At 36.8% G+C, this 26,899-nt stretch overlaps 1 protein-coding gene across 1 annotated transcript in view; it reads right to left on the minus strand.

Annotated features, from left to right (window-relative positions):
* Positions 1-26,899, minus strand: part of EPSTI1 (epithelial stromal interaction 1) — a 138,529-nt gene that overhangs the window by 17,772 nt on the left and 93,858 nt on the right. The window contains exons 8-9 of the mRNA XM_053563781.1: positions 24,100-24,183; positions 3,218-3,291 (exon numbers count right to left, since the gene is read on the minus strand). Of these exons, the coding sequence (XP_053419756.1) occupies positions 3,218-3,291; positions 24,100-24,183 (158 nt within the window). The remainder of the gene's footprint in view (positions 1-3,217; positions 3,292-24,099; positions 24,184-26,899) is intronic.

The following is a 26,899-nucleotide window of genomic DNA, read 5'->3' on the forward strand; positions in this document are numbered from 1 at the left end:
CCTCTAGACTACAATTTCCACCTGGTCAGGGATTTCTACCACATGGTTTATCCCTATTCCCAGGGCCTAGAACAAAACCTTCTCAGAGGATGCCTTGATAATGTAATTACTGAATGAATGAACGTTCCTAGAGTGTGGTCCCTATCCCGCCTGCTGTGACAGCAGCTGCACTGTGAAAACCTGAAAACTCCATCAGTGGTGAGTGCAGCCTGCAAGGCAGCTTACTGTTAATTGATTTCATTCATTCAAACGCTTTGAAGACTAAGGGCTTATCATGAAGATGAAAGGTGGTGCGATTCACCTCTGACCATCAGTTACGATAGAGTGGTTGAGCTCCCCTTGGAACCTTAGAAGTGTCCTCAGCTGACCTATGTCCACTGTATACCGATCAGCCAGAGACAGCGAGTGGGGAAAAGATTTCTTGCCTTGATTCCTCTCACAAATTCAAACTGGGGGTGGAGGTTGGGGGTAGTGCCAGTTTATATTTTTGTTTGCTAGCTGTAGAAAGTGCTTAACATTTTATTGCTATCAAACTTATACTGTAGGTTTTCTTCTGAATGTTGATGTGGATAAATACTTTTATTTAGGGATGGTTCACGTTTGAATAAATCAATTCAGTTCCTTCCAGTTTTCACCTCATGGCCCAGATCCTTTCAAGTCCTTGACCTCGATGCTCTGCCTTTTCTCTATGGAGTTTCTACTTGTCTTTTCTTACTCAAATAGTTATAGTGGGTCAGGTTCTGGTGCACTCAAGCTGATTATAGTGTTCATTAAAAAGCTTGTGAGGAATCCCACAAGCTTTCTATTACAACACTTGGGGATTGAGTTTTCTGCTATGTGAACTTCTAAATAGTAGAAAGCACACTGCCTTCTTGACCCTAATAAAATTATGTCCCTGGATGTGCTCACTTCAGCAGCACATACACTAACCTTATGTCCCTGGAGAAAATATAACTCAGGTCTTTTATAACCATATTATATACAGAAGCTTGTGTTGTTGCCTTGAATAAAAATGGACTAGCTATTTTATTAATTAAGAGGTTATTTAATGAGTATTTTCATATGATAACCTGGAAAATCCCATTGTAAACTTTAAGGACAATGTAATTCTAAGTTGACTAAGAATATCAAATGTATATTTAAAGACTTGATCAGTTATTTCAAAACTGGCTACTATGTTTATTATCCAGAGAAATTTCCTTTTAGATTAATTTGGATCTATATTTAACTGGAACCAATAGAGGAAAAAGAAAAAAAACAGATAATAAATAGCCCCAACAATATTTAGGTGGCTAGCAATAGAGAAATAAACAGTCACATACCAGTGGGGAGGGGACATCAGGGACAGTTCATTTTCGCATATCCCTGACCCTCTCACCATTGGTTTGTAACTTTAAAGAATGAGAGCTAAGATTATTATCACAAAAAAGCCATCGTTTCTACCTCTAATAAAATAACTTGCTGGGTGCCCACAAAAGATTAATTTTTTTCATTTTAATAAAACCAGGGGGTACCAGTTGAAATCTGTTATATGTACATACTATATAATGGTGGGAGTCTCAGCTTTTGGTATGTCCACCACCCAAGTAGTGTACCCAATGGGTTATTTTTCATCTCTTACCCCTTCTATGCTCCCTCCTTTTGAATCTCCATTGTCCATTATACCACGCTATATGCTGTTATGTAGAAACAGTTTAGCTCCCACTTATAAGTGAGAACATGCAGCATTTATGTTTCTGTTCCTGAGTTACTTCACTTAGAATAATGGCTTCCAATTCCACCCAAGTTGCTTAAAAAGCCATTATTTCATTTTTTCTTATCACTGAATAGTACTCCATGGCATATAGAAACCAGTTTCTTAAGCCACACATCAGCGATGCCCATCAAAGATTAATCTCCTAGCAATGGGGCCTATTAATGTGATAAATCACGATCTTTAAGATGCTTAAAGCCTAACAATTCAATTATTCCTCAGAAATCCAAAGAAATAAATGGCTACTACTAGCAATCCATGTTATATAAATAACAAAATCAAGTTTTTGATTTTATATTTTTTATTTTTAATTATTGTCGGTATACAACAGTTGCATAAATTTGGGGAATTTTTAAAAACAGAAGACCTCTTCAGGAGAAAATGGCAAAAAACAATTAAAAAGGACTAATTTATGACCTACTCTATAATAGTTAGCATCCTTCCTCCACTGAAAGGAAATGAAATTGCCTTACCAATGTAAGAGAACTTAAAGTTTACAATGAGGTTTCCCAGGTTATATGAGAGATAAACATATAAATTCACATTTGACATTTTCAGATGATTTTGACTGGGTTACGGAAGCAATATAATTCAGTCAAAAGAATAGGAGCATTCATCCACTTAGTGGCACCATTTGAACTACAAACTTCCATTGAACACTTTAAAATCTCTCATTTATGAAATGAAGCCACCACAACTTAAAAATGTACATTCGTGATAGTGGGAAGGTTAAATACATAAGAGAAGGTTTTCACTTTCAAAAGCATTTGCTCCTTTAAATCATGAAACCCTTGAAGGGTTTCTTTCCCAACATACGAAGGCATACCCTCAATGAACTCAAGTAACCCAAATGCCTAGAGTAGTAATGACAGAACGTACAGTGGTTATTAGCACCGTTCTAACATCAACAGGCTATTTTGCTAGATATTCTTAAGTCTAATAATAGGAATAAGATGGACAGAATTTACAATATTAAAAAATTACTAAAGGACTATTTGAAGATTTTTTCTGTAGTATTTTAGTCCATATAAAACAACCTTAATAAGTTTTCTGAGCTTTTGTACTCAAATATGGGCCTCTGACCATCTATGACAATTATCCTGAAGTAGTCCCTAAATGGCAAAGTATCATCTCAAATTGTGATGCTTTGTCCCAATGGAAGGCAATACAACCTAAATAAACACATAGCTTGAGAAAATGATTCAGTTTTGTAATGTGAGTTTATAATGTCCCCTATTCAGGAAAATAGGATATTGCGTGTGCAGGTACCTATTTGTGTGTATACATGTATGTGTAGTAGTCGGCATACCTCCTACATATATCACCCCAAAAACAAAGCTTTAGAGATACTGTAGATTCCAAACCATAACAAATATTATTACTCGAGTGCTTTCCTAAAATACTGCAAACACTTTATAGGTAGTTGATTTAACCAGCAAAGGTTATTTTATTAGCCATTTATACCTCCTCTGTTCCATCTGGTGGATGTGGGCACGTTCTTCCTCTTGCTGCTGCTGCTTAAGTTTCAGTAATTCACTCTGGGAACAATAAAAGTTTTAAAATATGGTTTTCAATTAACACAGTTGTATAGAAGACACCCAAATAAATTACACATGTAACCTTAGCTGGTTCAATATTTTAGTTTTGAAACTTTTACTTAAGTACTATTTGGATGTGAAATTACTTCCTTACATGTGTGTAAGCAGGTAGCAAAAATAATTGTGGCTCAGTCAAACAGAATTGTGAATATAAAATTGTTAGATTAAAAAGCCAATGTATGTGGTCAAGATATTAGGTATAGATAGGTACAACAGACACAGAGGAAAACATAATGAGAGTCAAACTCATTTGTGTCTTACAAAGAAAAATCATTGCCTTTGAGGATATCACACAATACTATTTCTTAGCATTTCTCTAGTATTTTTTCCTTAATAAATTCATGGCAATTTACATATAAATATTAGAATCATTTGTGTAGTACAATTTAGTTAGTAAAATATTCTCTATTCTGGAGACTAAGCAATTACCTATTATTGGTTAGTTATTTCTATACCAGTAAAGCTCTAGGCTCACTAGAAGAGATCTTTTGCTTCAGACTGATGACATTAATATAACCCAGTTAATATAACAACATTTTGATTGTCTGTGGGAAGAGCTAACTTAACATCTAGACTTAGTTACTATGCTCACAGCATTACACCAAAGAACCAAACCTCAGATACCTCCAAAGTCATCATACATAGGAAAAACAAACTCACATCATATTTTATATTATAGTTTGCATTTTATTTTGTAAACTTTGTAATGAGTATTTTGTAAATAAATACACATTTAGCTACATTTTCCCTATGTATGTATTGCAACCCTTGGGACACCTTATATAACATCCAACTGCCTAGACCTCATAGCAGACTGAACTTTAATCCTATTTCAAAGACAAAAGGTGGCAAAGAGAAAAAAATCATTAGACCTAAATTATATATCAAGGTGTGAGTAGGGAGATTTTTCTGGTATAGAAAATACTATCCCATCTTGATTAACACATACCAATAAATGGTGGTAGCTGTTTTAACTCCCAAACTTTGATGATGAAAAGTACAAAGAAACCTCAAAGTTGGCATTTTATGCTTTTAACTTTATCCAAAGGCAATCCAATAACTTGTTTCTTATGTTGCAATATTCCAAATACATTGCTCATCAATCCCTAAAACACATTACTTAAGCCTAATTATTTCATTTTAATTTTATCACTGTAATATATGTACACAATTTTAATAGTCTATCATGTGTTGGTACTATTTATTGGTACTACCAAGCCATATACTAAAATAAAAGAAGCTGCTGTTCTCTCCCTCACCTGCACAATCACTTGCAATTCTTAGGTGAGGTTTTATTTGTTAATCATCTCCTGTGCTAAGCCAGGGCTTCCTGCATCACTCCCACGGCTCCCATGTGTTCTCTGTAATAGTTTTCAGTGTTAATGTGCATTGCCTGACGTTAAAAAAATATGGTAGTGAAGGTGAAGTGTTGAGTAAAATTGTACAGTACACTGCATTTACAAAGCTGTTTTATACGACAGTAAAACTGCGGTATAGTAAGTGAAGTTCATTTTTTGGTCTTAATTTTAATTAGTATACTCAATGTTAATATCAAGTCAATACAGAGTGGGTATGGTAGGGTGTACAGAATTAGTTAGGCCTATCTTTAATGGCAATTCCCAAGTAACCAGAAACTACATTTATCCAGAATCTACCAATCCCCGTGGGTGCTGGATAACAGGGAAATAGTTTTAAAAACAATTATCTTTTGACTTCATACAATAGAAGAACATCAATGTTTCTAAGACTACCTCCAGCCCAATCTCAACCTCCCTTTGTAGTATACTCCCATTCTTATTCTTAAAACTTTTTAACATTCAGAGTGGTGCCTGTGGCTCAAGGAGTAGGTTGCCAGCCCCATATATCAGAGGTGGTGGGTTCAAACCCCCCCCCCCCAAAAAAAAAAAAAAAACAACACCACTTTTTAACATTCACTGTGTTGGGGAGGGATGTAGAAATCTTACAGCTCTTCACTTCATCCTCCTATTTTCAGCTCTAGCCTCAGAGGTGCAAGGTGCCTCCAATTCCTCAACTTTAATCAATTTGTATCTTACTGCTTCTTGAAAATGAGCTCTGGTTTTTTTCTATTCCACTAAGTCATTGACCACTGACCACCTGCTTCCCAGCTTCAGAAATTTTGCTGATGTCTTTTCTGCAGCCTCCTGTCTTCTTCTTTTGTGCTTGTTGGCTTATGCCTTAAAAAAAACTAATTTTGTGTTCTCTTTTTAGTGGGATATAAGGAGAGGGGGACTGGGCAAAAGCAAATAAAACATGTTTAGAGGATGTGAGGGCCATCTGGCTGCAACAACTGTCACCCCATTAATCACCAGGGTTGACTGAGCTGATCTGGCTGGGTGGGTGTCACCTTCCTCCCTCACTGCTCCATGTGGGTCCCTCCTGAAGCTGCACGCTTGGTGGAAGAGGACGACCTTCCTCAACAGAGGAGGACTCTTTGGTCTAGGGTGTATGAGCAGCTGTGCTCCCCTGCTAGAACTTCCAAGCAAGATTTCAGGTTCAAATAAAATGTTTTTAAAGTGTAACGTTTTACCAGAAAAACCTGAACATTTTCACATAGAGATTTTACAAGAATTGTGTCCAAAGGCAGAAAAAAAAGTATTATTTAATGAATGAGTGAGCCATGTTGTCCTTGTCTTATAGATGAGGAAACAGATGATTAGAGACACAGTTTAAGTAACTAATGCAGAGATAAAGAGCTCGTTCACAGCAAAAGAAAGCCTGGAGCTTAGGTTTTCTTGTATCCAATCATCTTCTGTAGAATGCATTCAAAATAATCAGTTACAATTCAGGATAACTTCATTATACTCAAGTATGAAAAGCCCCATCCAGAAGAAGAGACCCCTTCACACTCAAAACTATGAGCAAGACATCTCTAACTTAAACTCATATCTAAATCCTTCTAAATCCCTTGACAAAGGATGCTAATTCTTTTCACGTTCATTAACCTAGTCCATTCTGAGTTCAATACAATGAACTCTAAACAAACTAAACTCTCAGCTCTGGAGTACGACATGAAAACAAATAAAATGCTCTGTAAAACATTCTGTATTTATACACATGCTCTTACATATTACTTTAAAATGATCTTTAAGATAATTTATTATGACTTGGCAATGTAATCCTGAAATTTATCTGGAAAAAAGTCATAAGTAAATCCTGACCGGAAAAAAGATAAGAACCAGCTCTATCAAATACTAAGATATTTTAGAAAACTATAGTAATTAAGACAATGTAATCAAGTCTGGGACGCGACCTGATACATATAGATATGTAGCTTATCATAAAGTTGTTGCACTAAACCAATGCAGGAGAGAGTTCAATGAAAAATCATGACAAAGTAGGCATCTACATGAGAAAAATAAAAACTAGATCTTTCATTTTTTTTCATAAAAATTTTATAGACATTGAAGATTTGAAACTCAAGGATGAAACTAGAAGTTGTCAATGGAAGCATAGGAAATTTATAAACTTGAAGTGAAGGCGGTCCAAAAAAATCATAAAAAGGAAAAGATTGATAAATTTGGCTTCATTAAAAATTCAAAGCCTCTTCTTAGGGAAAACAAAAAATGTCATAAAATCAAGAAACAAATTGTTAGGGTTTATGACACATGCTATTTTTTTTCTTTTTTAATTTTTTTTTTTATTTTGAGAAATGGTCTTTCTCTGTTTCCTGGAGTAGAGTGCAGTGGCTCATAGCTTACTACAACCTCCAACTCCTGGGTTCATGGGATCCTCCTGCCTCAGTCCCCAAGTAGCTGGGGCTAAAAGTGCATGCCACAACACCTGGCTAATTTTTCTAAATTATTGTAGAGCTGGGACTTGCTATATTGCTCAGACTGCTCTCAAATTCCAGGCTTGAAACAGTCCTCATGCATAGGCTGCCCAAAGTGCTAGGACTACAGGCATGAGCCTCTGCACATCACCTCAATATTCTTTTGTTCATTCTTCATTCAACAAATATCTGAAAGTCTAATGTGAGTCAGGCTTGGATCTATGTGATGGAGTCATAATGGTGAATAAGACAGTTGAGATCTTTGCTCCTTCAGAGTTTTTATGATCTAGAGAAAGGAAACCCATAAACAAATGAGAAAAATATCCAGTCTTACTCCTATGGAAAGGATTAAAACACACACTGATAGGAGAATCATCGACTCAGTGACTATTTTAGGTTGGGGCTCAGGAAAAAGCTAAGGGACTCTTATAAACCAATAAAGAAAAGACAACAAACAGAAAAAGAGCCAGAGGATAGGAACAGGCATTTCACAGATAAACTAGAGATTGCCTGCAAATTCAGAATGTTCATCTTCACCCATAATCAAAGAAATAGGAATCAAAACAACAAGAGAAAACTTTTTTTGCATATTTATTTTCCATATTGGCAAAGATGAGAAAAGTTTGACAGAGAATCAGGTATATTCCAACACTGATGCAGTGTATAACTTAGTGCAAACTAACCAACTAATTTTGGTTTTGGAGGACAATTTAGCAATAACTATCAAGATGTAAAACGTACACATACTTTGCAGAAGTGTTCAAAGATGTGCATATGGATATTCAGAGTTGTTTACTGAAACTGTGAAAGTTCAGGAAAAATATCAATGCCTACCAATAAGGAACTGGTACAATAAGTTATTACATCCACTTGATGAAATATTATGAAACAGTTACAAAAAATTAGGTAGATTTTTTTGCAAGGTGGTTGCAGGGGGAAGCCTATAGTGAGATCTCAAAGATACATTAAGTGATAAAAGATAGGTTCAGAACAGTTTTCTTGGGACCCTTTTATATAAATAGAAAATATATATACACATCCATTTCCCCTTTTATATGTTGGTGTATATCTTATTTAAAACATCTTTTTGGCTGGTCATGGTGGCTTATGCCTGTAATCCCAGCTCTTTGGGAGACTAAAGTGGGAGGATCACTTGAGGTCAAGGATTCACGACCAGCCTGGGGAACACAGTTCTCACTCTTACCTAAAAAAAATTAGGTAAATTAGGTGGGTGTGATGGTACACACCTCTAGTCCAAGCTACTCAGGAGGCTGACAGGAGGATTGGTTGGGTCCAGGAGTTAGAGGATACAGTGAACTATGACGATGCCACTGCACCCTAGCCTGGGCAACAGAATAAGACTCTGTCTTGGAAAAAAAATAATAAACATTTTTTATAAAAAAATAAATAAGAAAATGTTAACTGTAACACTAGGTAGAGGCATTTGGAGGATAGATGAGCAGGGGAATTGAGCCTTAATATGCACAATATAACCTCCAAAGTTGACCACTTCCCCATATTGACCAACTCCTTAACTGATCTAATTTCCATAGACTGGGCATGCATCTCATGTGCATATCAGTACAGCAGGCCTAGTTCCTGATGTTGACCACCTCTGTATGTTGACCAGTCTGTTATAGTCCCTTGGGTGGTCAACTTACAGAGGTTCTACTGTACAGCTTTTGTTTTTTAACCTTTGGACCATGTCTCACTTCCTCATACCACTAACAGGGAATTATTATCAGTGTGGGAAGCCATTTGTTTGCTTGTTCCTTCATTTTAAAAATCCAATATGTAATTTTTAATATTTAGAGACGTAGAAGAGCAAAACACTACATGATGAAGCTATGAGGGAGGAGGAAAGGGAAGGGAGCAACATACACCATCCTATTCCACAGGCAAGCACAGGGGAGAGGAGAAAAAGACCAGGAGGGAAACAGGGATGGGAGCTGATGAGCCATCACCATGCAAGGACATCATTCCAGATGGTCAAAGGCGTGCAGCGCTGGCATCACCACAGTCAGGATTATTATCCTATAACCAGAAAAGCTCATTTACTAGGGAGAGGCTGGCTTCTCTTCAGTACCAAGAAAGATAATTTCAACTAATTAATTTGTTCTGCTGAACTGACAGCCACAAAGGATGAGTCTGCCTGCCGTATAAGCATATTCTTGGTTCATTTATTGGGTTCTCTAACAGAAGTACAATACCTAGTTATACAAATACAAAATAAATTGGTCGTTCCAAGGACCACGCTTGGGACATTAAGAGAATCAAAATGCTCTAAGCAGGAAGGAGATGATGTACAACATCTGAGACACTGCCAAGTTCTGTCTCAGTCAATCCTTATTTGTTATGCACCAATGATTTCCCAGACACCTAGATTCAAGTTGAAGATACAGGTATAAGGTGCGGTTCCACCCTGAAGGAAACCAAGTATAAGAAGAGACACAGACCCAGAAATAACGCCAGTAAAAAGCAAAAAGAATGCACTGCTAACAACAAAGTTCATGCAATGTGACCTGGGAACATGGAGGAAGGGAATGCAAACAAGAGAAATGGGTGGTCAACATCTTAAGTGTGCCCACAAAAGCTCTCTGAGGAGAGAGAACATGTTTTGTTGCTGTGCTACACGACTGCCTACATTCAGACAGGGCTGCATACCTACGTGGTACTCAAGTGATATAATAAACAAAACACCACTTTGGAAATGCCAAGAGCAGAGCTTCCTTAAACACTGGCCACGTGGTGTTTGGTAGAGGAGGACAACAATGCAGACACTGCCACTGCTTGTGCCCACCCTGACAGGGCCAGGCTCCCCAGGGTGGCCACTGAGCTAGGGAGCTGCAGGATGACAGGAAAGATCTCTGCTTGGAGCCCAAGCTAAAGCATGAAGTAAAAGGGTTGCCATTTCCAACTAGAGATTATAAAAATCAGTCCTCTGGAGCTGAGTTACTGGTGGCGCCCTGCTGTACTGAAGAGTCAACCATATAGACAGGTGTGTGCAAGACCTGAGCTCTCTGTTGAGGTCAGAGTGAAAGGTGTGCCCCAAAGCAACCAGCATAGTAATTGAAGATGAAAGTGAGGTCACTTTCAAACCACATCTGAATCCCAGTGGGCCATGTTCCGACCTAGCTCAGCTTGACTGTCTTATGTAAACACTCAAGTGCCCTCGCCTGGCAGGACAGACTTCTCCCAGGAGTTGTTCTCTCAGCTCAAGAAGAGGAAAAGGATGGTGGAAACAGGAGAGCCGAGGGTGTGGAAGTTAAAGGAACCCTTCCTTAGAATGTTTAGCCCAGAAGGGATTTCAGAGAAGGACAAAGGTAATCTTGGCTAGAAGTAGAAAACTACCCCCTGAAATTAAGAGGAGACTAATGAAATCAAAGGAAATAAATTCTAATGGATGAAGTAGGGGAACTACTTAAAAACTAACATAAATAATGTACACTCTTCTCTTACTAGCTATTGCTAGTAGCGTCTTATTTTGTCATCCAGGGTAGAGTACAGTGGCATGATCATAATTCACTGAAGCCTCCAACTCCTGGGTTCAACCCTCTTGCCTTAAGCCTCCAGAGTAGCTAAGTAGCTGAAACTACAGCTGCACACTCCCACACCTGCCTAATTTTTTTAAAATGTTTTTAGATATGAGAGTCTCACTGTTGCCCAGGCTGGTCTTGAACTCTTGGCCTCAAAATCCACCTGGATTATTTTTGAATTTTTTTGGCACATTGTAATTGTACATATTTATAGCCTACAATTTAATATTTTGTTACACATATATTACATAATGATCAAATTAGGGTATTTAGCACACCTATTACTTCATGAATGTATCATTTTTTTGTAGTGAGAACATTCCAAAGCCTCTCTTCTAGCTATTTTGTAATATATATCATACTGTTGATTTTCCCCCTACTGTGCAATGGAACTCAAGTCACCTATCTAACCGTAACTCTGTATTAGCTATTGTTAGCTCCATCATTTCATCATAAAGAGAAATAGACTTCCATAAATTAAATTAAATTTGGAGTTAACATCCAAAATATATAAGGCATTCCATTGAGTCAATAACAAGAAAATAATGTGATTTTTTTTTTTTTTTTTTTGAGACAGAGTCTCACTTTGTCACCCTCAGTAGAGTGCTATGGCATCATAGCTCATAGCAACCTCAAACTCTTGGGCTCAAGAGATCCCCTTTTTCCTAAATTAAAAAAAAAGAAAAAAAAAAACCTCTCACAGAAGTTATTTTTTGTAGAAAGTATAGTAAGCACAGAAACTAACGGAAAATATAATAATCCCTCATAAAAACTCCCTACCCGGAGATAAACTCTTCCAACATGTCAGTATATTTCCTTCTTGATTTATACGCATAGATTAGAACTGATCACCTTGGGTCACATTTTCAGGCTTACCATGTGCCAGGCATTAGGATGAGCTCTCTACACGCTTTCTCTCATTTCATCCTAGAAACGATGCCATGGGGTAAAAATTATCACTACCAAACATAACAGAAGGGGCTTAAAGAGATGAAGTCATTTGTGCAAAGTGCAAGAAGGAAGTATTTTTAGAAACTCAACTGCACTGTATTCTGAAGTATTTTTCATTTCATGTACAGCAGGAATTGCTACACGATATTTATTCCAAACTCTCTAAAACCTTCAAATCCTCTATCACTGAATAAATTGTTTTAAATTTTTAATTAATCTCATTTTAAAAATAAACAACCTTGTACAATACCCTGTATTTGATTATTTCCTCAGAATACATGTATACCTTTTAAATATCATACTTTTAGGAAACTTTGGAATTTAATGCTGCTAACGAGCCTTTTGGTTGATCCTCTCACCAATAACAGTACTTAAGAGTTCATAGCATATAAATAGCAACTACTATAAATTCTCCTTGCCGCAACACAAAAAGTAATATTCATATTATTCTAAAGTTTCTTACTTAATTTCATGATTATTCTCCCAGTTGAAATTTAGAAATAGTTTTTAATTCCAATTTCATTGACATTTGTATTGGAATTGCATTAAATTCACAAATTAATTTGGAAAGAACTGTAGTTATTGAAATATTGAGCTCAACCACATAGGACTACTATCCATTTCTGCTTTATTCAAATTGACTTTTATGTAAAATAATCAAAACAGCATGATACTGGTATAAGGACAAACACAGACCAGTGAAACAGAACAGAGAGCCCAAGAATAAATCTGTGCATATACAGCCAGCTGATTTTCAACAAAGGGGAGGGCAGCCTCTGCAATAAATAGTGTTGGAGAAATTGAATATCCTTATGCAAAAGAACAAGACTACACCCTATCACTCAACATATGCAAAACTCAAATCAAAACAGATTGAAGACTCAAATGTAAGACCTAAAATTATAAAACTACTACAAAGAACACATAGGAGAAAAGCTTAATACTATTGGTCTTTGAAGGATTTTTTATAAGACTTCAAAAGCACAGGCAACAAATGCAAAAATAGACAAATGAGATTACATCAAACTATAAAGTTTCTGCACAGCAAAGGAAACAATAGCATAAAGAGACAAACTACAGAACCAATGAAAATATTTGCAAACTATACACATAGGAATTAACATCCAAAATATATAAGGCACTCTAATGACTCAATATCAAGAACATAATCTGATTTTTTTTTTTTTGAGACAGTCTCACTTTGTCGCCCTCAGTAGAGTGCCGTGGCATCATAGCTCACAGCAACCTCAAACTCTTGGGCTCAAGTGATCCCCTTGCCTCAGCCTCCCAAGTAGCTGGGACTAGAGGCACCTGCCACAATGTCAGGCTATTTGTAGAGAGGGGCTCTCGCTCTGCCTCAGGCTGGTCTCAAACTCGTGAGCTCAGTCAATCCACCCGCCTCTGCCTCCCACAGTGCTAGGATAACAGGTGTGAGCCACCACACCTAGCCTTAAGCTGATTATTTTTTTTTTTTTCAAAAAAAAAAAAAAAAAAAAAGAATTTATTTCTTCCTCATATAAAATCTTCCAGAACTGTTATGGTACTGAATGGTATTCAGGATGCCATTCTGGACCATGGTATGATACTAGGAATGGAAGCTACCTATGGTGAAGCAACAAGATGAAAACATGTTGGAACCTGATTATGCCTGAAGGCATACAGTGGCCAACGGGTATATGAAAAAAATGCTCAACATCATCAATCACCAGGGAAATGCAAATCAAAAACACAATGAGCTGTCATCTTATCCTAATTAGAATGGCTATTATCAGAAAAACGAAATAATAAACGTCGTCAAGGATGTGGAGAAAAGGGAACACTTAGGTAATACTGTTGCTGTAATGAAGAGAAATATAAAGTTACTCAAACATTTAAAAATGGAGCTACCATATGATCCAGCAATACTGCTACTGGGTATATACCCAGAGGAAATAAAATCAACATACTAAAAAAATCTCTGCACCCCCATGATTAATGCAGCACTACTCACAATAGCCAACATATGGAATCAACCTCAGTTGCCCAGTGACAGATGAATGGATTGAGAAAATCTGTGTATAGATAGATATACAATAGAATAATCTTTAGCCATTGATAAAAGAAAATGTTGTCATTTGCAACATGAATGAATAAACCTGAAGAACATAATGTTAAATATAATAAGCCAGGCAGACAAAGACAAATATCACATGATTTCAGTTACAGATGAAAACTTAAAAAGCTGATCTTACAGAGAGCTTACTAGAGGGTGAGGAGGTGAGGAGGTGAGATGAGGAGGAAAGCAGGGAGACAGGGAGATGTTAGTCAAAGGACACGTAATTACAGTTAGATAAGAGGAATAAATTCAACAGTTCCATTGAACAGCAAGGTGACTATTATTAATGATGATATATTGTATTCTTGAAAAATGCAAAGAGAATGGATACATGCTTTCGCCACAAAATATGAGAAGTAATGCATTTTTAATTATCTAGATTTAGAGATTCTACGATGTATACATACTTCAAAATTTAAAAATCGTCTTTTAAACAGTCAAGTTTTAGAGAATTTTTTTAGCTATTGGAAAATTCTTTTTACATATTTGCTTTTTGATGATACAGTTTTAGCTCATTATATTTTCTAATAAATTTTTGCTGGTAACCAGCTCTCTTATAGAGCTACATTTGTTCTAATCATTTTTCAGTTGATTTTTTTAGGTTGTACAGGCAAATAATTTCCATCTATAAATAACATTTCCAATATTAGAAAAGCCCTTTTCATTTTTTTGTCTTCTTCCAAAATTTATTCCATGCAGCACCAACAGGTTTTGTTAAAAAAAGAACTTTATTCTACCAAATGAATTTGAGTTACGCAAAGTCAGAATTTCCAAAATACTTGTTAACGACAGGGGTTGAAAACTTCTTAATGTTGTTCACAGTTCTAGTATTTACCACTGGCTATAATGTTGGTTATTGGTTTAAAATACAATATGTATGTACAGAAAATCTTAAGAGAGATAGGGTCTTGCTCTGTCACCCAGTTTGGAGTGTGGTGGTGTAACCACAGCTTACTGTAGCTTCCAACTCCTAAACTCAAAAAATCCTTTGGCCTCAGCCTCCTTAGTAGTAACTACAGATACATGCCACCATACTTAGCCAGTGAAAATTTTTGTAAAGATGAGGATCTGGTTATGTTGCCCAAGATAGTCTTGAACACCTGGGCTCTACCAATCCTACCACCTCGGCCTCCTGAAGTACAGAGATTACAGGCATGAGCTACTGCTCCTAGCCCAAGAACATCTTTATTTTTAATTCACTAAACTGGTTTTTATATAATTGATAGCAGAGGCTAAAATGTATCAAATGCTTTTTAATAATTATAAGCATTTATTTGCCTAAGGACAGATTAAAATATGTGAAGCGAAAAATTATATACTTGAACAGAGAAATACATTTCTACGATAACTGTTGAGAGTTCAATATCTCACTTTTTTTTATTAAATCATAGCTGTGTATATTAGTATGATCATGGGGCACCATACACTTGGTTCATAGACCGTTTGACACATTTTCATCACACTAGTTAACATAGCTTTCGTGGCATTTTCTTAGTTATTTTGCTAAGACCTTTACATTCCACATTTACTAGGATTCACATATACCCTTGTAAGATGCACCACAGGTGTAATCCCATTAATCCCCCTCCCTCCCCTCCCTTTCCCCCTTTTCCCTATTCTTAGGTTGTAACTGGGATATAGCTTTCATGTGATGGTCCTACATTAGTTTCATAATAAGGGTGAGTACATTGGGTACTTTTTCTTCCATTCTTGAGACACTTTACTAAGAAGAATATGTTCCAGCTCCATCCATGCAAACATGAAAGAGGTAAAGTCTCCATCTTTTTTTAAGGCTGCATAATATTCCATGGTGTACATATACCACAATTGATTAATCCATTCATGGATCGATGGGCACTTGGGTTTTTTCCATGACTTAGCAATTATGAATAGGGCTTCAATAAATATTCTGATACAAATATCTTTGTTATGATGTGATTTTTGGTCTTCTGGGTATATGCCCAGTAGAGGGATTACAGGATTGAATGGCAGATCTATTTTTAGATCTCTAAGTGTTCTCCATATCTCTTTCCAAAAGGAATGTATTAATTTGCATTCCCACCAGCAGTGCAAAAGTGTTTCCTTTTCTCCACATCCGTGCCAACATCTCTGGTCTTGGGATTTTGTGATGTAGGTTAGTCTCACTGGAGTTAGATGATATCTCAAAGTAGTTTTGATTTGCATTTCTCTGATGATTAAAGATGATGAGCATTTTTTCATATGTCTGAAGGCCGTGCACCTGTCTTCTTCAGAGAAGTTTCTCTTCAAGTCCTTTGCCCAGCCTGCGATGGGATCCCTTGTTCTTTTCTTGCTAATGCGTTTGAGTTCTCTGTGGATTCTGGTTATTAAACCTTTGTTGGAGACATAACCTGCAAATATCTTTTCCCATTCTGAGGGCTGTTTGCTTGCTTTACTTACTGTGTTCTTGGCTGTGCAGAAGCTTTTTAGTTTGATCAAGTCCCAGTAGTGTATTTTTGAAGCAGCTTCAATTGCCCGGGGGGTCCTTCTCATGAAAAACTCGCCCAACCCAATTTCTTCAAGGGTTTTCCCTGCACTCTCTTCTAGTATTTTTATAGTTTCATGTCTTAGGTTTAAATCTTTAAGCCAGTGAGAGCCTACCTTGGTTAATGGTGAGAGGTGTGGGTCCAGTTCAGTCTTCTACAGGTTGCCAGCCAGTTCACCCAGCACCATTTGTTAAATAGGGAATCTTTTCCCCACTGAATGTTTTTAATTGGCTTGTCAAAGATTAAATAATGATAATAAGCTGGATTCATCTCTTGGTTCTCTATTCTGTTCCAGACGTCTACTTCTCTGTTTCTGGGCCAGTACCATGCTGTTTTGATCACTATCAATTTGTAGTACAGTCTGAGATCTGGTAGCATGATTCCTCCTGCTTTGTTTTTATTTTTGAGTAATGTCTTGGCTATTCGAGGTTTTTTCTGATTCCATATAAAACGAAATATTGCTTTTTCAAGATCTTTAAAGTATGACAGTGGAGCTTTAATGGGGATTGCATTGAAATTATATATATTGCTTTGGGTAGTATGGACATTTTAACAATGTTGATTCTTCCCAACCATGAGCATGGTATATTTTTCCATTTGTTAACATTCTCAGCTATCTCTTTTCTTAGAGTTTCATAGTTCTCTTTATATAGATCTTTCACGTCCTTTGTTAGATAAACTCCCAAGTATTTCATCTTCTTTGGCACTACTGTGAATGGGATAGAGTCCTTAATTGTTTTTTTCAACTTGACTGTTGTTGGTATATATAAAGGCTACCGATTTATGAATGTTGATTTTGTAACCTGAGACGCTGCTGTATTCCTTGATCACTTTCAATAATGGATAAGTGAGAAAATAAAGGGCTTAAATAATACAATAAACCAACTAGATCTTACAGACATATACAGACCACTCTCCCAAACAACAACAGCAAACACACTCTTCTTACTACCCCTGGCACATTCTCCAGCATGGACCCTATGTTAGGCCATAAATTAAGTCCTAATAGATTTTTTTTTTTTTTTTCATTTTTTTGAACCAGGTTACACTGATTGCATTTGTTAGGTAAAGTCCCTCTTATAATTGTGCCCTGCCCCCAAAAGGTGTGTCACACTTTGTGACGCCCCCCCCCAACCCCTTTCCTCCTTCCCTCTCTCTACTTGCCCCTTCCCTCAATCCCCACTGTGTACTAGGTCATTAATTGTCCTTATACAAGAATTGAGATGGCCAAATGTTTTCCACTCGTGACCAGAATAGGATAATTGCAGTGATAAGGTATCATGTTACGTTGGTAAATTCCTATTTAAGAGAAAAATTCCGTTAGCCAGATTTTTCTTTCAGATGTTAATCTGTCTTTATGAGATTGGTCTTTCTACATGAGTGTTTGTGTGTGTGTAATAAATAGTGAATTTTTTTATCTTCTTTCTTACTCTGAAACAATTTATAAAAAAAATACAAAAAATCTATTCCTTAAAAATCTGAAAGAACTTGTTTCTAAAATTATCCACATTCAGCCTATTGGGGACAGTAATTCTCCATACTTTAGAAATCACTTGCATTTTTTTTGTCTTTATGTATTTTTAATTATTTGAGTCATCTTTAGGGTTTTATAGTCTCATAGAAAGTCATTCACTTAATCCAGATTTTGATTTATTAGCATAGCATTATCTAGAGTAATATAAATTTAATCTTTTCCAAATTTGTGATTCTATCCCCTCACTTCTAATTTGTATATCTGCATTTTCACTAATCTCTCCTTGATGAGGCTAATCATAGATTTGTTCATTTGCTGACCTTATCAAAGAACAAGCTATTGGACTTTTATAACAGCTGTTCCTTGAACTTGTGTTATTAATTTCTATTCTTAATTACTTCCTTAAGTATCGTTTATTGTTTTTGTTTTAATTCTTGGATTGGATGCTTAATTCATCTCTTTTTTTAGTATTGAATACATTAAAAAGTTATAATTTTCTTTCTCTGAAAACAGCTTTTCATGCATTCCCCATAAGATTGTCTCACTATATTTTGTGTGTTCTATAATAATTTTCTGTCACGAGATAAAGTATTTTCTGATTTTCAAGGTTTTACTTTCTAAATGACTATAAAAATAATAACCACATAAAGTCAGTAAGTACAATCAGCCTATCAGAGAGTTTAAGAAATTCCTGAAAGGTGGAATAAAAACTGAAAAAATGACATGGGAAAACAATTGTGCAGGATAAGCTGGAGCTGAGTCTGCAGTGCTCCTGAAGGAGCTCTATGTGAAACACCAAGGCACTCATTCCATCTTAATTAAGATGCTCAGGAAGCAGACCTGCATGGAGGGCATCTTGGAGGTGGGCTTTTACCCCTTGCCCACTCTCACTGCATGGTAGCAGCACTGGTGTGGCCCACAGGGTAAACATGAATGGGGAAAGGTGGCTGGACTCAGAGAAACAGGGCAATGTCTCAGATACCTGCTGACTAAAGAACAAGATGAACCGCACTGCATACCTCACTTGACAGTGTGCCCAAACAAACATAAACAAGAATAATCAAAGATTTGAGAATTCCATCAGAGATAAAGAATAAAGTGGAAAGAAAAAGGCACAATTAATGTACTAAATAGAAAACTTAAGTGTTTATATAAGTTACACTCCATGGAAAGATGAGAAAGAATATTGTATTCATGAAGCAGAACACTACTATGAAAAAGTAAATCAGCAATTTGGTAAATAAATTCAATATACATGCCAAATACACAGAATGAAAAGTTATGAAATACTTTAGTGAGCAGGATGATCTAGTTAAAGCTTATTTCCAGAATGCAATGAAAAAAGACTAAGGAGATAAGAAGTATAAGAAAGCAGCTTGGTGCCCATAGCATAGTGGTTACGGTGCCAGCCACATATACCAAGGCTGGGTTTAGTTCCAACCCAGGCTGGGCCAAGTAAACAACAATGACAACTACAACAAAAAACAGCTGGGCATTGTGGTGGGTGCCTGTTGTCCCAGCTACTTGGGAGACTGAGGCAAGAGAATTGCTTAAGCCCATGAGTTTGAGGTTTCTGTAAGCTGTGATGCCACGGCACTCTACCAAGGGTGACATAATGAGACCCTTTCTCAAAATAAATAAAATAAAAATAAAATTGGTAAAGAAATATAAGAAAAAATAAAATAAATTGGTAAAGAAGTATAAGAAAGCAATGAAGGGATAAGGGAGAATAAATCTGGAATATCCAAAATCTATTTGATAGATGTCCAAAGAAACGGAGAGCAGAGACCAATATGGAGGAAGAAACATGAAAGAAAAATAGGAAGGAAAAAGGGAAACTGAAGAGAAACATGTATTTTTAGATAAAAAGAGACAACCAAAGGCTACGCAAGATTAAAAATAGAAATAAACATTATGAGATTTCTTACAATATAGGAAGGAAAGGAAAGGGAGGAAAAAGAAAAACAGTAAATAAATTGAACTGAAAATTTAATCAAGGAGTTAAAACATAGTTAAAAATAGCAAATTATGGCTCAGCGCCTGTGGCTCAAGTGTCTAAGGCACCAGCCACATACACCCGAGCTGGCGGATTTGAATCAGCTCAGGCCTGCCAAACAACAATGGCTGCAACCAAAAAATAGCCGGGCGTTATGCCGGGCACCTGTAGTCCCAGCTACTTGGGAGGCTGAGGCGGGAGAATCGCTTGAGCCCAGGAGTTGGAGGTTGCTGTGAGCTGTGATGCCACAGCACTCTACCCCAGGTGACAGCTTAAGGCTCTGTCTCAAAAAAAAAAAAAAAAAGCAAATTATGCGACAAGCCCACAAATTATGCAAACATACCAGTCATAATATGAGAACATACCAAATCTACTTACTAAAACTCTAAAACTGGACAAAAGGAAAACCAATCATTTTTGTCACCAGAAATCTACTTTAAACCAAGTAACACGAGAGGCTAAGTGATTAAAAAAAGAAAATACCACATAAACGCTAACAAAAACAAAACTGGTAGATGAAATATTAGAATCATACAAAATAGAAAAAAAGAAATCAAACTTTAAAAAAGCATTAAATGGGAAGAGTGGTATACTTGATGTTGTTAAAAAAACTATTCTGAAAGGCAGGCATCCCCTTCCTTTCATTGGTTGAAACTGCATCACATGTCCACAGTGAAACCAATCACAGTCAGAATGGAATTCTCATGAAATGTTAGACCACTTTCCAATTGAATCCCAGGGGAGAGGGCAGGGGTCTGTCTTCTCTGAAATACAAGTCATGTAAGGTAGGATGGAGAGCTGAAGAAAACTGAGGGTTGTAGTACAGAGAAAGGATATGGTACACCATGCTGAAGTTATCACAATACGGGATTTATTTCTTGTAGCCTTAATTACTACAAAGTAATGAGTCACTATGAAATAAAAAGTATGCTGTTTATTTCTTTGTCTCCTTTTAATTGTGTATCTCCTCCATTAAAATGTAAATTTCAAGAGGGCTGGAACCTTGTCTATCCATTTCTTAAATGTAGCTCTACAACTGGCACCAGGCCCAGCATATAACAGGAAGTCAATATGGGTTTGCTGATAGAATGAATGAATACTGGGGGAGATTACTCTGAGGTAAGTCAACTAAAATAACAACAGTTTAAAAAAAAAAGGCCAGAAAAGGAAACTTTTAAAGTGGTCTTAGATAGTGTTACAGTGTCACAGGGAGACAGGGATTGCAAAAAGTGAATTGTATGTTCAGAAGGGATTTTACCTTTAGAGAGCAATTTCAGTAACAGCATTTGTGACTATAAACCAGATCATAAAGAATTAAGGATAAAGTGGGTAATAAAGAAGGGCTGATAGTAAGATTACTGCTTTTTAAATTAAATTTGGTAGAAACTAAAAAAAAAAAAAAGTCTCTCTGAGGATAGCAGAATTAAGGAAGGGGTTTAGTTGGTTTATTTTAGAAGAGCAAGAGACAGCATGTTTATTGACAAAAGAGAAAAGCAGCCAATGGAAAAGAGTTTATTGAAGGTGTAGAAAAAAACAGGAAATTAGAAGTTTCTAGAAGAGGCAAGTGAATCCAATGTAAAATATTAAGAGGTTAAACTTAGGGAAGAACCTATTGTCCCCAGAGTAATTGTGAAAGTCAGAGAGACACAGAACAAAATAAATGTGCTGTCACCTCAACTTACCCTGATTATCTACCTATAAGTTAGCTGGCATTCAACAAACATATGTTAAATGAATGGAATAAATAAACACATGAATAGACACAATGATATAAATATGCTATTTTCTGTATCTTCTTACCATAAATTTGATCCTCTTCTTAAAGGTAAATAATTAAAGTGATAAGGAATGAAAGAGTCTACAAATCAGAAAATGCCTTCAGTGGACATTTCCTGATAATAATAGATTAGACAAATAGAGGAAGAGGCAAAAGTAAAGTAGACCAGATGGGCTAATATCCTTAATGTAGTCCACTGTTATTAAAGTCCCTAAGGATAAAATTGTATATAAACCTATTTTACTGAAAGCTACAGAAAAGAACATAAATTTAAAATATGTTCCATCAGTAACCAGAAAATATGTATCAATATTTACCTAACTCCAGAACAAAAACAAGATTAAGTAAAAATACTTAATTTTTATTCTTCAACATGAAAATTAAACCCCATATTTGATTTTCCAATTTGTTAAGCATTCTTTGTGAAATATCCTTTTAATAGTTTTCATGCTCCAAATGCAAACTTTATAAAACACTGTTTAAAATCTATTAGAATTTTAAAATAAATCATATCTATAATTGACTTCACACCATTCACCTTAGTGTCTTAAGTACCTTAAAGCTGGATATTAATTTAATAGCTCATGGAAACAGAATAGTGCTTTTGTCATTGGACAGACATTATTGAAAATACAACACAGGAATATACCAGATTTAGCTTCTACTTGCTAATTACTAGAATCTCACTATTAGATAACATTGTATATTTAATTGTAGATTTCAAGATAAGGACTTGGTCCAACAAAAGATTCTTGTTTTTTAAAAGCCACTAAAGAAATAAACATGTTTACCATAGTTCATTGCTTACATAGTAACTTAACTAAATCTGCAGCTCACATTAATTTCTAATGATTTAATGACTTCTTACTGTGCACAAAATGGCCTAGTGACACAGCCTGGTATACTGCATGCTGGGTCAAACTGTGAGCTAGGAAGGAGAGCGCCACTGTTAGGAGGAGGGTGGCACTCAGAAGGGTCAAAATAGACCAGGCATAGTGGCTCACAGCTAAAATCCCAGAACTTTGGGAGGTTCACATGAGAGGACTGCATGAGGCCAGGAATATACCTAAAGGATATATTCCAGCCTAAGGAATATAAGATGACCCCCATTTCAGCAAAAAAATTTAAAATTTACTCAGGCATAGTGGCACATGCTTGTAGTCCCAGCTACTTAGGAGGCTGAGACAGGAGGATCTCTTGAGCCCAGAGGTTTGAGGCTACAGTAAAACTATGAACAGGTCACTGCACTCCAACCTACGTGACAGAGGGAACAAGACCTTCTCTCTAAAAAGAAAGAAGAGAAACCAAAAAAAAAAAAGGGTCAAGGGGTGCCATGAATACCAGCAGTCCACTTTGCAGTGAGATTTTTATACACGATTGTATAAAAGTTCCCTTGTGAGACAAAGATATAAGGAAAAAAGAATTAAACCAAATCAAGGAAATCAAAATGGGGGTTAAAATTCTCCTTAATTGTGTAATTGAAGTAGGTTTGAAAGATTCTAGAAGAAATAATGACAGGATCTATCAATAACCAATTTGGGAACAGGAAATGTTAGAAAATAAAAATGATAGGGAAGATAAATAATTCAATTAACTGCAGATCATTATTTTATTTATTTATTTCAAGATAGGCTGCCCAGGCAGGGGTACAGGGTCACTGTCGTAGCTCACTACATCCTCTAACTCCTGGCTCAAGCAATCCTCCTGGCTCAAGCTCCTGAATAGCTGGGTCCCCAGGTGTGTGCACCATACTTGCCTCATTTGTATCATTTGGTTTAGAGATGGGGTCTCATTATGTTGCCCAGGCTTGTCTAGATCTCCTGACCTCAAGCAATCCTCCCAGCCAGGCCTCCCAAACTGCTGGGATTATAAGTATGAGCCATCGTACCTGGCTATTTTGCTTATTTCAATGATCTGAAATGAAATATCTTGGAGCTAACCCTTGGTCTTTCTGACCTTTCTCATCATTCTCATCTTATACAGAGGACCTGTGCCTATCTGACCATTGCACTGAATATGGTACAGTAGGATACCAGGATTTCACATCATAATGAGAATTATCCTTTAAGCCCTTTTCTTTGGAAGCTCTGCATTCATTGTATTTTCTATTGCTCAAAATATTTGGAAATGCCTTGCATATTTGTCCATATGTATAGCATATCTTAATGTCTTGCTATATGTGTATTTTACTATACGTGTTTATTTTTAGGTGAATATTTAAACCAGTTTCATAACTTTGCATGACTACTTTCTTTGTTAAGCCTTCTAACATTTCCAGCCAGAGGTATGTGAAATCCTCTGTAATGTCATACACCTTTGGTTTGATGTCAGTCATGCTGTGTTTTGCAGGTGAGAAGTCCATGTGTGCTGTATCATCTTTAACAACTACTGGCACCAAGTATGGCAGATGTACCATGACCCCCGGTAAAGCCAAGTACCGTGAAAGTTTTGACTGGAAGGAGCCACTACCACACTCTTAAACTCAAAACTCACCTTTTATTATGAACACTTGTGTTAATTTTCAGGATTTTTAGGTATCCAAGTACTTTCGTTCAGAAACTTTTCCAAATTACCTTGGTACCTCATGCAAACCACTGTCAATAGCTAGCAGAGTCCGGTAAATACCTTCCAACGTTGTTCCTCCTTCATCTTTTGCAATTTTTGGTTTTCTTCCTCCTTTAGAGAATCCTTATAAGCCTGGCTTCTGGCCTGTAAAGGTGAAGGTGAGGGAGAGAAAAAGAAAACTTTACATGAAGAAGTTCCTCCACAGTACACCAGGTCTGCCTACCAAGGGACATGGTGCCCGTAACTCAGCCTGTGCACAGCACTACCGTGAGGTCTCCACACACACTTGTTCACCAAGTGATTAACGCGTATGTCTGAAGATGTCCCTTAGGATATACAAAAACAAGGGTACTAGAAGGACAATCATTCAGCACATTTTAAAAGATGAGCTAAATGTTTAATTAAGCTTTAAAAATATCCCCTCAGAGATAACCAATATAGTTTATTCCTTCTAGTGGAAAGTTAAAGATATTTCCAAAAATGTTCCAACTAGCTGGTCGGTCAATATTAAAAACAAGCACTGTCTTTGGAAACACATGTCTATGGCTCATTTATGGTAGCCTATTAAATGTGTCAACTGGTGATTGATACTATATAATTTCAAAGATGCATTGCTTTCTAAGTCTTTGCATCCCTAATCTGTATGAAGCTTATTTCTATTCTGAGAAGGAAAACAAAGTCAGTAGCACAGAAGCCATAGGAGAGCCAGCACATGTGACAGAACAGTCTCTCTGACCCACCACGTCAGGGTTCTACATTCTGGTGTAATGACCATCAATTCTGAAATTTTTGATAGTTCAAGTTTTCTGTTTGTCATATATTTTTCTTTTCCTCAGATTGATTTTCTGGCCCAGCCATTGTAAGGCAGAGAGTCTAGCCTGCTAAGCTAATGCTTAGGACATTCCACTGAGCTCATAAAACTCCTAGTGGCATGATGGCAGCAGGCGACATATTTTAGGTCTGGTTCTCTGTACTCAATCCATAAAGCTTATGTAAGCTGTTTCTCCCTTTCCCTTTAATATAATTTTTCTCAAGCATTTAATTCATTCCTCCATTTCTGTAACAATAAAAACACATATACCATCAAGCAGTAAGAGCTACTTTCCAGAAAAAGAGAGAAGCTTTCAGAATTATATCATCTATGGCAGTATTAGAATAGTAGAGCTGCGAGTGTTCAGAAAGCCCTTATATATCCAAACTCCTCTAGGTTAAACAGGGAGATACACATCCTGTGACTTTCTCTTCTCTACATCCTAACCACAAAGGGACTCTGGAGAGACATTGAAGGTAGAAGTGGTTTTTTGATAACTTTTTTTTGTTGTTGTTGTTAAATCATAGCTGTGTACACTGATATGATCATGGGGCATCATTCACTAGCTTCACAGAGCGTTTGACACACTTTCATCACACTGGTTAACATAGCCTTCCTGGCATTCTCTCAGTTACTGTGCCAAGACACTTACATTCCGCATTTACCAAGTTTCACATATACCCTTGTAAGATGCACTGCTGGTGTAATCCCACCAATCCCCTTCCCTATATCTACCTACCCCCTCCCTCCCCTCCCTGTCCCCCTTCCCCCTATTCTTAGGTTGTAACTGGGTTATAACTTTCATGTGAAAATCCTAAATTAGTTTCATAGTAGGGCTGAGTACATTGGGTACTTTTTCTTCCATTCTTGAGATACTTTACTAAGAAGAATATGTAAAGGTGGTTAGTCTCCATCAGAAATATTCCATAGAATACCAAGGGAGGAAGGAAGGAAAGAAAGGAGATAGCTTCTGTTTAAGAGATTCAAAGTCAATGTAAAATATATAGTTAAAGCAAATATTATGACTCGAGCAAAGTACCTAAATTCTATTTAAATACCTTCCTTTGAAACGTACCACCTTGTTATTATTTTATAAGAATACAGATCCTAGTTTTTGACTCAGGAGGAAGAATGGTTATTAGACTTACAAGATTCTAAGAGGACCACAGAACCTGGGAAGCCACCTGGCAACTTAACTCTGAGAAATTTAAAGTCATTTGCGATGCTATGCTTGCTTACCCAGCTGTGATCCCCAGGAAGGAGAGGAAGTTACTGTTCAAAAATAATAGGGAGGGGAAATATTTTTGATCACTGATTTTCTTAGTTCTGCATGCCAGAAGTTTCTAAGTCACTACATTCACCCACTTCACTCGTATGTGCAGGTACTGTGTCAAGAAATGATCCAAGACCGCACACATTTATAGACTAATGGGGAAGTCAGACAAGATTCTTAACACTTAAAGCACAGAGTGATAGGTGTTCTGATAGAGGAAGCCAAAAAGGAGGACATTTAATCAAACTGGATCCAGGACACCTTCCCATAGTGGGTGTGGCTAAGTTGTGTTTCAAAGAGCAGCAATCAGACTAAGAGGGCATCATTCGAACAGATGAAAAATAGCCCTAGATGAGTTTGTGAGGGTCGCCATAGCAAAGCACCACATGGCTGAAAGAGCAGAAATTTACTGTCTTGTGGTTCTGAAGGCTGGAAGTCTAAAATCAAGGTGTCCGCAGGATTTGTTCCCTCGGAGGACCAGGAAGACTTGTAGATGGCCCTCTTCACTGTGTCTCTTCACATCATCTTCCCTGTATGGAAGACATGTTGTCACCCCATTTTATAATGCTGTTTTTCCCTTTGGATATGAGCCCACTCTAAGGACCTCAATGTAATTTATTACTTCCATAAAGACCCTATCACCAAACAAGGTCACATTCTGATGTTCTAGGGGTTAGGGCCTCTATATATAAATTGGTAAGGGGGGGTGAGAGGATGAGAGAGACACACAATTCTACCTGGGATAAGCATTAACTTCTTTCCACATGGTAAAGATG

This window comes from Nycticebus coucang, chromosome 15, assembly GCF_027406575.1.
Source record: "Nycticebus coucang isolate mNycCou1 chromosome 15, mNycCou1.pri, whole genome shotgun sequence".
NCBI classification, from domain to species: Eukaryota; Metazoa; Chordata; class Mammalia; order Primates; family Lorisidae; genus Nycticebus; species Nycticebus coucang.